At 40.7% G+C, this 12,531-nt stretch overlaps 1 protein-coding gene across 2 annotated transcripts in view; it reads left to right on the top strand.

The window, feature by feature from the left end:
* CC1H1orf87 (chromosome C1 C1orf87 homolog) overlaps positions 1–12,531 on the top strand; it is a 78,814-nt gene that overhangs the window by 30,849 nt on the left and 35,434 nt on the right. The window contains exons 4-6 of one of the 2 annotated variants that reach the window (XM_049617064.1): positions 455–595; positions 3,188–3,309; positions 7,036–7,198. In XM_049617064.1, coding sequence (XP_049473021.1) covers positions 455–595; positions 3,188–3,309; positions 7,036–7,198 — 426 coding nt within the window. The remainder of the gene's footprint in view (positions 1–454; positions 596–3,187; positions 3,310–7,035; positions 7,199–12,531) is intronic. The other variant, XM_049617065.1, reaches the window with a different exon arrangement.

Consider the following 12,531-nt stretch of genomic DNA (forward strand, 5'->3'; position numbering starts at 1 on the left):
ATATATATATATATATATATATATATATATATATATATATATATATACACACACACACACACACACACACACACACACACACGTACACACACACACACACAGACAGCCTAAGGATACCTTTATCTCTAATAAGAACCCTATATTTGCCTATAAATGCCTTATGATATACCTATTTTTCCTTTGTTGCAGATACCTTCTTTCTTGCACAAATGAAACGGCACTGTTTTACTGTTAATATATTTGTCAAATGTATGAATTGCATAATCCTGAGATTGATGTTGAGACAAGCATTCTTTGGGGACTCGTTGATTCAGTCACTCTATGGACTGAAGTCACTTAGAACTGGGAATGTGTTTTAAGAGATTGTTTCCTTGTTCATATTCTCCCTTCTTTCTTCTTTCTCTTTTCCTCTCTCCTTCTGATCCTTACTACCATTTGTCTTTGTTTCTTTAAGATTCCCATCCAGGCAAATGCCCATTGTAGCTCAGTACCAACTGGAGACCAGTCCCTATCCTATATCCATGGCCTCCCCGGGAGAAACCTCAGAGACTGGTCTTTGGAACAGATGGCAAGGGACAGCTCTGACCAACCTAAAGTACGTATACTAAGACTTGCCTTGTTTTCTATTGTGGATGAAGGGTATTATTTGTTGCCTGTAGACTTTGATGTGCAGCAGATCATGAGACAGTCTGAGAGGGACGCTAGAGGCCATATGATGAAGCTTCCAAGAAGCTCCTTGGTGAGCTTACAGGCAAACCTTGATTGTCTCAACTGAACTTCTCATCTTTCTTCCACCTTCTTCCTCTGGAGACAATGGGTCTCTAAAACTTGGCATTCTAAATTCTCTTATAATTTAAAAACTTATTTTGTAGAAGACGGGTGATATACCTTCAGTAGCCTTCTCACAGAGTATGCACTCTAAAATGATTTTCTTTTTTTCTTCTTCAGAAGGCAACAGTCCCGAGGTATTGCAAACTAATAAATATGCCCAGAATGAATACCTGCCTCCAGGTGTTACCAGCTTGCACTGTTCTAGACGAGGCCTGAAAGTGGGTGCTCTGATATCAGCCCCACTAGGCTTCTGCTTCTTTGCATTGGCCGTCACTTCTCATTTTAGAGCTGTGTTAATTGATTGTTGCTGTTGCTCTTGTGTCAGGATTTTGGCCAGAGGCCAAGTGGAACAACAAGAGAAGACGCTTTTCTTCTTGCCCTGGTCAGAAGAGAACTCAGCTCGCGCCCTTTGAGTTCTGGCTTACTAGAAAAGCTTCAGAAAGAGCTGAGGATCCTGGATCCTATCTCTTCAGGATTTCTTCTCCAGTCTCAGCTAAGCCACCTTTTCTTAAGACAGGAAGTCCCTCTATAGTTACCAATAGTCAAGATCCTTTGCCAGAGATTTTCTAAGAGGGGCTCTCCAGAAATGGTACAGCCATGTTGCTATTCTAAGCATGGGTTCCTTTTGTTTATTTTACTTGTACGCACCAGAGTAGAATTAAAATTTTAGTTTCTCTTTTTTTTTCTTAAAAATAACCTTTACTATTGACTCCTAAGACACAAAGCTTATTTGTATTCATATGTGGAAATTTCTAGTCAGAAGAAACCAGAATAGAAAATGGATTAAGTCTCTTAGCTCTATTTAATTTCTTTTTAAAAGACTGCTGTTCCTGACTTTCATTATCTGCCCTTAGCACTATTGGGTTACAGATTCAGGAAAATGGGCTCACTTGAGTCAACTTACATGTTGGTCAGTCTGTAGGCTCTGAGATGAGAATGGAGAATTTGACTAGGATGTATCATTGTAGAGAGTTCCCTAAAGAGTTAGAGGTGGGAGGTATATTTGAAATACAATTCACCACCATTTGACTAATTGGGAAGCTGAGATCCAGAGTGGGGAAAGGAAATTGCTTAGTGTACTCAGAGAATTAATGGTGGACCCAAAGCAGAGATTAAGGCTCCCCAGTGACAAGTCCAGGGTTCTTGCTCTGAACACTGCACTTCCCAAGCTCACATTTATGGGTAGATACAAAGCATAGTCCAAGTATAACCAGGGTGCTAGAGGAATATATCCTACAATAGAAAAAAGCAATAGCAATGGGTAAATCATGAGTGAGCATGTGTAGAAAACCAGGCTAAAACAAACCTCATAGGGGTAATCTGGGAATTTAGTAATATAATAAGTGCAAATTACCTGGTCGCATGCTTAGCGTTTAGTAGGTATTCAAACAAATGTTAGTTCTCTCTCCTGCCCATTTCTAACCAACTAACCAACTATAATTAGTTGTATATTGATGAGAAGTATTTAGCAATACAGTGTCAACTTAGTACAGCCACTGTGAATCTTCAATTCAATCAAATTCTCTGGCCTGAGATTGATTTTATGTCAGAACCTTATATAGCTTCCCTCCCCCATGGTTATCCCCCAACTGCCCTGGAGTTGTATGTCCACCAGAGTCCGTAGGATGTCATCCAGACCAGCAATGAAATGGACAACATTCTTTCAGTCCTTTCCCATGTTTAAAAAGAAAAAAAGGACTGGGGGGGGGGGTGGTCTTGAGATTTTTCACTTAGCTTAATAAGACCTTGTCCTCAAATAATCCAAACATATCTGCTAGATATATCTAAATACAAGCAAATACTATATATATAATAAATATATGAGATGTGAGAGAGCAGCTAGAGGCTAGGTTATGCTGTAGTAACAAACAGCCCCAAAATTTCAGTGGCTCAAAACAACAAAAGTTTACTTCTCACTTACACTTCCCTAATAGGTAAGGCACAGTTTTCCCATTATCTTAGCTCCCAAACCCACACAGATGAGGTAGCAACTCTGGAGTATTTTTGGACATGCTGGCAGAGGGGGATAAAAAGAGAGCTATGGAGGGGCTCGTGTGAGCAGTTTAATCCTCAACCAGAAGGAGCACATGTCACTTCTGCTCACAACTCATCGGCCAGAATTGTTCCCATAGCCCTACCCAACCACAAGGCAATCAGGAAGGGGGGATAGTAGGAATATTTGCTTTTCAAAAGCACTAATAATTATTATACTATATTTTTAAGCCTGTTTTAGAAACTTTTAATGGTAAAAAAAATTCCAAATACCCTCTACCTCAACAGGCATTTCCCTTATGGGCATTTATTTCCCTTATATGTACGTTAAATGACAGCATTCTTTTTCATATTGGATTTTCAGGTGAGCTACGGAAAACTCCTCTGGTTTTTAAAAGCTGCAGCTTCAGGTGACCCCCAGCAAAGCCAAAGAGTTGTGGGCAGCAACTGGAACAAGAGTCAGAGTTATCACGATCATGGCCAAGGGTACTTTCCTTCTTTTCTTGGGCATAGTGTTCCTAGATTTCTAGAGCTGACAGTGACATCAGAGGCCATTGACCTGAAAAGCTCACCCAAGGTAGAATCACCATGCCCTTCACCAACACTGGGCTTATGCTGATCATTTCCTCTCTCTGGTACAAAGGCCAGCACAGAAAGTTATTTGCAACAATTACATAGTTTCTTGAGATCAAGCATGTGTCTTTTTTTATGAGGTTGCCATGTGAAAAGGAAAACCCTCATTATGAAGTAAGGAATGACTGTATACTGGCACAGAGCTCCAGTCTCTAAGGTATGATTCCAGAAACACGCTTCATGAGTGAACTCCTGGTTTACGGGCACTAGCAAAGAAAGGTTTCAGGTACAAGAATCAATAATCCCCTCATATAATCTCAAAGGAAAGAGATGACACAAAGTAAAAACAGGATGTGAGGAATATCATTAGAGATGAGGCACAATAAAGCATGAGAGTCTCTGTGTTCTCCAAGAAAGTTGACAAAGTGCAGTAGTTAGGAACATAGCCTCCATTACCTAAAGCCTGGGCTCAATTCCTGTTTCTGCCATTTAATGGCTATGTAACCTGAGGACAGTCAGCTATCCTCTCTGTGCTTCCATTCTCCAAGTGTGAAATAGAAACCATAAGAGATTTCCCTTCACTTCATAGATTTATAATGGTAAGTCAATCAAGGCAAAGTTCTCAAAAACAGTATCTGATACATAGTAAATGCTATAGAAGAGTGTTTTTACTTTTTTTTTAAACTATCCTACCAGAAGATACTCTTTCCATTACAAATAATGAGACACAGTGATTAAGAGCCATGATATTGGAATTTATCACTTCACTCTAGGGAACTAGAGTTTCCTGTAAAAATGTCCCTGGGCCAAATGTTAGACTTGATTCCTTTCTACAGTGCGCCATTTTCATGCCCTTTTGGCATTCGTTGAATACCAGATGCTTGCCAGGCACACCTAGCTGTGCACAGTGAATTCAGAGGTTGGCAAGGCCCATTCTTTCCCTCAAGGGCTCAAGTTGCAAAGAAAGTGACACTGCCATGTGGGTCTATGAGTCAAATATCTGGGAGCAACTGTGCTATGGAGAGCCATAAAGCCCCCAGAATTTTTTTTAAGTAGGTTTATTTTTGTGAGAGAGAGAGAGAGAGAGAGTGGGAGAAGGGGAGAGAGAGAATGAGAGAGAGAGAGAAAGAGAGAGAGTCCCAAGCAGACTCTGCACTGTCAGTGAAGAACCCAATGCAGGGCTCTAATTCACAAACCGTGAGATCATAATCTGAGCAGAAATCAAGAGTCAGACACTTAACCCACTGAGCCACACAGGCGCCTGTAGCCACAGAAATTTTTAATAATCAGCAACCACACTTCATAAAACACAGACCATGAGATTTGGGCCCAGAGAGGCGGTGAGCTATGCACTAAAACACATGGTTACCCATTGGCAGGTATGGGTACTATGGGTCCTGGACAGGAAGGCTTTCCTGAGCCCTGGACCAGGTTGTATCTCTTTGTGGTATGGCCCCACAGTCCTTTCCTTGCCTAACAGTCGTGGTACTTGTAACTATGTACTTGACATTTGAGGTTAGTGATAATAGCGTGTGCCCTAGCCAACTCCGTGTCGAGCATAGTTCCTGGCACGTGGGAGATGCTCAACGAGTAATTTTTTTAATGTAATTGGCACCCTAATTATCCACTTGCAGGGACATCTGGATATCTACTCTGTAAAAGAGGTGCACAGAGAGATCATTTTGAACTCATCAGAGAAGGTGCTGCTTTACACAAACCAGACAGCATGTTTGTGGAAGTGCAGAACTGATGGCCCGTAATGAATCCAGGCTCTTTGTTAATCAATGTGCTGCTCAGGAAAAGGCTCTCCCTCGTTCTGTCAGGGAGAGCCTTTAATGGGGCAGCTCTGTGATGTTTAAAAAGCCTCCAGCATCACCTGTGGCAACAACAGTGGCAATGGCTCTCCTTACCTAAATTGGACCAGATGAAACACACTCTTGCAGCAGGTTTCCTAAGAAACCCCACCAGCTGAAACAAATGGGTTCCATACAACTCCTGCCCATTTAGCAATTGGTGTTCAGAGTCAGGGGCCAAAGCCTCATGAATTCCTACCCCCAGGAAATGGCATTGCAAGAAAAGGAACGAGGAAGGAAAATTTGCGATTCAAATCTGGGACAGATACATCTGATTGGCAAGGCCTGGGTCATGTGCTCTATCAGCAAAGAGAGACTAGTAAACCAAATAGCTAGCATTTTCCTCGGCTGGAGTGAGAGGCAGACTCCTGAGCTAGAGAACTCTCTGAACAAAGGAAGGAGGGTGAAGAAACTACGTGACCAAAACAAAGACAAACAGCCACCCCTTCCTGTACCAAGCTTTTGGAAAATATTAGCTATTAGGCCAAAGCCCGAGTAAGAGTCACAGAGCAAAAGAAGGTGCAATATGACCTTTAGTAAAAGTTAAATACATGCATATAAAAAGAATCGATTCCAAGTGCTGCACAAGATCCCCAGGAAATAGTAAGAAACAAAACAGAGTTGATCCACATCTGATGGAGCAGTCTAATAGGGAAGCCAGACACGAGGCAATGACCAAAGAAATAAAGATGTGAATGCAACACGAGGGAGATTTATTAAGGAAAAGAACAAGGAATTATAAAAGAGCTGATCAAGCACAGGGTGCTGGAGCACCACTGAGAGCCAACTGGGAGCACCACTTCCCAGATACTCATTCAGTGACGTCGGGTTGGTAGCTTGAAGTCAGCCATGGTGGGAGCACTTGCACCGTAAAAATTAGTAATGCTAACAGATTAGGGCCTTATCTTGGAGAGCGGGTTGTTAAACTTTACTGGCATACCACTGAAAGGAGGCTGATTTATAGGAGTGGAGATTGAGGGATGTCACAGAATGTCCCTGTAGGGAAGTGGCACTTGACGTTGAGACGGTGGAAATTAGGAAAAGCTCCACTGCTGAGAAGACAGTTCAGACGGATCCGGAAGGAACATCATGTGAATGCTAAATGAGTAAAAATCTCACTAGTTAAATCAAATAAGTAAATGACTGTAACACTTTATCACCCTGTGGTTTTTCACCTATTATTTAAAGTAACAATAGTCAGTGAGATAAACCATCTTAATAATTATAAACATTTGCAAAATCATTATTACCAAAACTTTTCTGGGTTTCCAGATACAAATTGCAAAGTCAAGGATAACAGAGGAAGTTCACTCGATTCAAGATTTCCTTCTAAATAGGTTCCCTGGTTACAGGGATCTGGCAGGATCTGATTTGCTTTGCTTGTGGCAATGAACGGTTTGGAAATTTGATTTCCCATCAATAATTATCTGGGCCTAAGAGAAGTAAGATCAGGCAGCCAGAGTAAACTACTGTGATCACTTCCAATTTTTTCTCTCAACCTGGAAAAAAGAGTTAGAGATTAGGTTACAAAGTTTGGTTTATGTTCTAGTTGAATTGGTTGGTGCCTCATGGAGAAGAGACTCTAGTGGTCAGGAGAATGGAATCGATTGGAATGAATGTAGGAAATCTTCATGCTCAGATGCAGGTTACTGAGATTTAGAAGACCTTCCTGGGTGGGTTCTCTGGTTCCACAGTGTAAGTCAGGGGTGAGAGATCTGGTATGAAAACATAGAACGGCTTTGGGTAGATCATCTTTTCATAGCATCTCCCCTGCCCCTCCAAACAGTACTGCTCATCAGGATGCCAGCCCACAGTCAGAAGTGAGCAAGAGCCTGTCAGAGATCTTGATGGCACTAAGGACAACTAATGGGAAACTCAACATAGAGAACCTCAGTCGGAATTTTCAAAAAGAAGATCGCTCGTTCTCTGGCTCCCTGCCCCTACCCAAGGTAACCAAAACTAGAGAGTTCAGATGTGTTGATCTCCAAAGGCTGCCTCAGGGCATTGGGTCTATAAGAAAGCATAGTTGTGATCTGTGTTCTGCCTGTGGATCACATTATACACTTGTTTTCTGTGCCTGAGAGGAGAAAAAAAAAAGACGACGACGACAAAAAGGAATTATGGAATGTGCAGAATCGGTCCAGGAATTACTTACACTGGGACACGTTTTATGTTAATAATAGAAAATATGAGGGGCGCCTGGGTGGCTCAGTCAGTTAAGTGTCTGACTTCACCTCAGGTCATGATCTCACAGTTCGTGAGTTCGAGCCCCGTGTCAGGCTCTGTGCTGACAGCTCAGAGCCTGGAGCCTGCTTTGGATTCTGTGTGTGTGTGTCTCTCTCTGTCTCTGCCCAACTCGTGCTCTGTCTCTCTCTCTCAAAAATAAGTAAACGTTAAAAAATTTTAAAAAAAATAATAGAAAATATGACAACACCCAAGTAACATTTCACGATGGAAAATAAATATTTTTCCAAGGCCAAATATTCACTTCTCACACCCTGTACCAGTTTCCAGTGACATCAGCATGTGGTATCTCATGCTTTAGGAACACCAAAGTTTAGGAACTAGTGTGATTTATTGCTGATAGAGACTAGTCTGCTGTTTGGGAACATTAATTAACAGTGCAGATGTGTCTTATGGAAGAAGATCCAGAACCATATTAACTCAAGTATTGTCTTCAGCAAAACAAACCCTAGGCATGAGGCTACCTCAGATACAGGGCAAATAATAATTATGAGTATTACTACCATTCCATTAACAACAACTTGTCACCACCAAGCTTTATTGAGTTCTTACTAAGTGCCAACCACTGCACTAAATGCTTTAGTTACACCATTTTAATTTAACATTTACAGATGACTACAAAATCCAGATAGATGTTATAATACCCGTTTAATGAAAAATACTGAGTCTCAGAGAGGTCAACTGAATCATCCAAGGACTACAGCTAGCAAGCTGTAGAGCCAGGGTTCAAAGTACAGAAGAGTAGAGGGATATTGAGGGCCAAAATCGGAACTCTATTAGGCAAAAGGTATCTGGAAGCATCCATTAAGTCTGTGATACAAGACTTAGAGTTCCAGGGGAATAAAGGGATTGGAAATTAGTTAGGGGGGAGGGGGGAGGAAAAATAAAATGCTATAGTAAAGATTAGAAAATGCCTTTCATCTAGGCAAACAGGTTAGAAATGAGAAAGAATTTAAAAGAACATGTGATGTTTACTAAGGAAGCAAGGACACAATATAATGACAGTGGACACTTATCCCAGGACAGAAGCAGATTTCTCTATGCTTTCATTTATACAGTCAACTAATCATGCAAAGGCAAAGGTCATGGTAGGGTGTAATTGTGTGTGTACGTATGTGAATATGACACATGCAAGCATGTGTCACTAGAAAGAGAGAGAGAGAGAACACTACCAGAGATTCCACACAACATAAATAGCTTTCACTACGTTCATCAGATCAGTAAGAAACAGCAATTCTCTGTTAGATTGGAAATTACATAACACCATCAATGAAGCTTGAAGGTTCTCAGATAATACTTGGAGAATAAAACATAAATAACTTGGGAATCAAAATAAGTTTTCTTAAACTCTTTGAGTCTTTAGATTTTTCCACTGGAAAAACTGGGTTTGAAATATCTATCTCCTGCATCTATTGTGAGGATTCAGCAAGATAAGTATGTGAAGGTACTTAGCACGCTAATACATGAGGCACTCAGTAAATACTAGTTTCCTTTTCTTCTAATTAAACAAAAAAATTCAGTGTTTGGTTAAATTATTACTCAAAACAGCCCAAGGAAGGGGAATCTTTCCCAGGGTCAAGTGATGGCCACATTGAGTACTGTCTCTTAGAGCTGGTCCTGAAAGCTTAAATTTGTGGTTCATATCCAAGGAAATGGGGCACATTTTCCTTGAAGCTGGTCTGCCTCTCTTCAGCCATCTGGCATCTCTTAAGACATCTGGAACTCACTCAAAGTATATTACAGTCTGGGAGGCATATAAAATAGAATTCTGTTTCCCCAGAACGTGAGACAAATTGAGGCCCAAGGGACATTGGATACAAAAAAACAGCAGCAGCTGTGCCCCAACATTCATGCTTTTAGACACAGGACTTCAGAGTAGACCAGGAAAGGATATGAGTTGGAAGGGCTTTTCTTGTTGGACCAGTAATTCTTAATCTCCTTGGAGCGTAGGGGAAAGAATCACAGGCTTCCTTAAATTTCTCATGAAATCAATGCACTCTGTGTCCCTGTGTTGAGGGGGGTGGGGTTGCCATCCTCACAGCCAACATTTCAGAGGGTTCACAGATCATCTATAGCCTCTCAAATAAATGTATTCTTGAAGGATAATCTATGGGTCTTGCCACTCGAATGAAATTTTGCCCTTCTCATAGAACAGTCTAAAAACATATCGAACATCTCCCATCCTCATTCTGTGGACTCCCTCATCCTGTTCCTCTAGCGCGTCTTGATGTAATGATGGCTTCTGGCAGGATTGCTGAAGCAATGTAGGTCCACATCCTGGGTTCTGAGCAGTATGCGAAGGCACTAAGGAGAGGAGACTATTATGATTTCAGTTCCTCAGTTCTCCAGGAACCCAGGAGAAGGGTGACATTTTAACTATGTCACAACTCTGTATGACAAATAGAGTGATGGCAGTAACTTGAAACACAAAGAAGGAACACCAAACTAGCCTGCCTCAAAAACCCTCCAGAAGAGATGGTACAAAAACTAAATCTTAGAGGACAAGTGAATTTGACAAAGAATTGGGAGGAGGAGCAAACTAAGGGATGGGAAAGGCATTCTATGTAAAAGAATAATGTGAAATGGAACTGAAAGGAGAGACAGCGTGGCTAATTCAGGGAACTGTAAGTCATTCAAATGGACAGGACACAGCAGGTATGCGGTGGCTGGGATTGGTGGGAGATGCTGCTCAAGGCGAGGTTAGAAGAGAAAGTGGGAGCCAGTTTATGAAGGGTCTTTCTAGGAGGCTTAACCTTATCCTGAAGGCCCAAAAGGATCATGAAAAGATATTAAACAGTGAATGAATGATACGATCAAATCTGAAATTTGACCAAAAGCACCTTAATGGAATATGAAGAATTAAAGGCAAAGAGAGCCCTTTAGAAGGCTGTTCCAACAATTCAAGCAAGAAATTATGAGGTTTTAAACCAAGGCAGAACAGGGGAGATAGAGCTAGTAAAGTAGGTCTTGGTGACTAACTGGGTATGGGCCCTGAATTAGGAAGAATCAAAAATTACTCCCAACATTTTGGCTTTCACAACTTGGTGAGTGGTGATACCTTTCACCATGATAGAAAACAGAAAAGGAGTAGCTTTGGAGGAGTGGAGGACAGGATGGGGAGTTCAGTTTTAAACACATTGATCTGGGTTGAGAAATTAAATAATGATTTAAGGGTCTTCAATATGGAGTTGAAGCCATGGGAATAGTTAGCGTTACCCAAGGACATACAGAAAGTGAGAAGGAAGGTTGAGGAGGACTTTCATTGTTAAGGAGTAGTTAGAAGACAAGCCAGCAAAGGAGACTAAAAACAATCAAACGAGACATGGGGATGGTCAGGAAAACCAAAAAAGAGATTTATAGAAGAATGGCATGATCAGCCATGTTTCATGCTATGAAGATACCATCTGTAATTAGGACTGAAAAGTACTCACACAATTTCAAACCATGGAAACTACCAGTGACTTAGCAAATACAGTTTAAGTACAGTGATGGGGTAAAATGCAAATGGAGCCATAAGTGGGAAGAGAGGAAGTTGAGAGAGCATCTGTGTGCCACTCTTTCAAGGAGCATTCTGGGGAAATAAATATTTATTTCACGTGGAATTTTCTAAATAATGTAGACATTTTATTTACATTTGATTAAAAAACATTTCCTTACTAAACAGAAGAAACTACACATAATGAAATCCTTTCTTATTGAATAAGGGTCATCATTATATATATTCATGCTTTAAAGAATTTTAGTAATAATCCTGAGTAACACTAGGTTGGCAGGATTTTCTGCTAGATGTTGGTTTTTTTGTTGTTGTTATTTATTTATTTATTTATTTGCTCCTTTATAACTGTCAGTTCTTAGCAGCTATCAATCAATCTGCTTCTAGGAACCCTGATGTACTATTTCTAATCTGCTGTTCATTTTAGCCTAGGGCAAAACTCAATGTTGCCAGAAGTAAATCAACTGTTTTTAGAATAACCTCTGATGTTTAAAAATACATCAATATGCTGTAATCATGAGGATAATTCCATTCTTATTTACGGACTAAAGTGGCATAATGTCACTAATTTCTACCTCTCTAAAGTTACTTTTGCCAATCTCTGCCCATACACACTCTACTTTTTTCTGTCTTCATCTCATTCATTCGCTTCCTTGTTCGTCTATGTATTCATCTGTTCAAAATTATTAATACTTTATTTTTCAATATGGTGCTAGACAATGGTGATCAAAATATGAATGAAACACAACCACAGCCCTCAGTAAGCCAAGGTTTTGTAATAAAGTTCTAGGGAACAAATAATTACTGCCCAGTCTAGAAAAGGGTATAAAACTATAGTAGGTGGGTAATGTCAAAATACATGCCGTTTCTAAAAAGCACCATACTCTTTCTCATCCATTAATTACACATGTTTTTCTTCTGCCTGGAATTTTTCCTGACCCCTTATTCTTCTTATAAACTCTTACTAAGTTGTTTCTATGTTTCAAATTGATCTTTTTTCCCTCCTTGAAACATCCTTGACATTACTCCTCTATACCTAGTAAGTAACATGTACAAGTTTTAAACTTAGATTTGTTGCTATTTCCTTCCATAAAGACAAACCAAGATTAGTTTTTTTGTCACTATTTTAAAATCCAGGTTTTATTATTATTCAGCTATGGTCTGACCAACAGATCAGGAGATGACTGCCACTGAAGAGATAGTTTGTTACTCGCAGTTTCCAAGGGGAGGGAGCATGGCACATTCCCACAGGCCACACCAGAAGCAGCAGGGTTGGTCAGGAAGCAGAGGGGATAAGGGGAAAATGTGGTCAAGAGCCCTCATTGTGGAAGGGGCAAGGCAGGGTAAGCAGGTTTAGGATTAGCTAGTTGGATTTATTTCAGTGAGCTCAGGGACTCAGGGGCTGTCACCTAGTACTTGGCCCTGGGGGTGATAAGGGCATAGCAGCCCAAGTGTGAGAGCCTCAGGAAAGAGGTTGGTTTGCATTTGAAAGAAAAGCATACTTTCAAGCCAGTCCTTTACTAAATCTAGGAATTGGCTAGCTGG

Source organism: Panthera uncia (assembly GCF_023721935.1).
Source record: "Panthera uncia isolate 11264 chromosome C1 unlocalized genomic scaffold, Puncia_PCG_1.0 HiC_scaffold_4, whole genome shotgun sequence".
Lineage (NCBI taxonomy): Eukaryota > Metazoa > Chordata > Mammalia > Carnivora > Felidae > Panthera > Panthera uncia.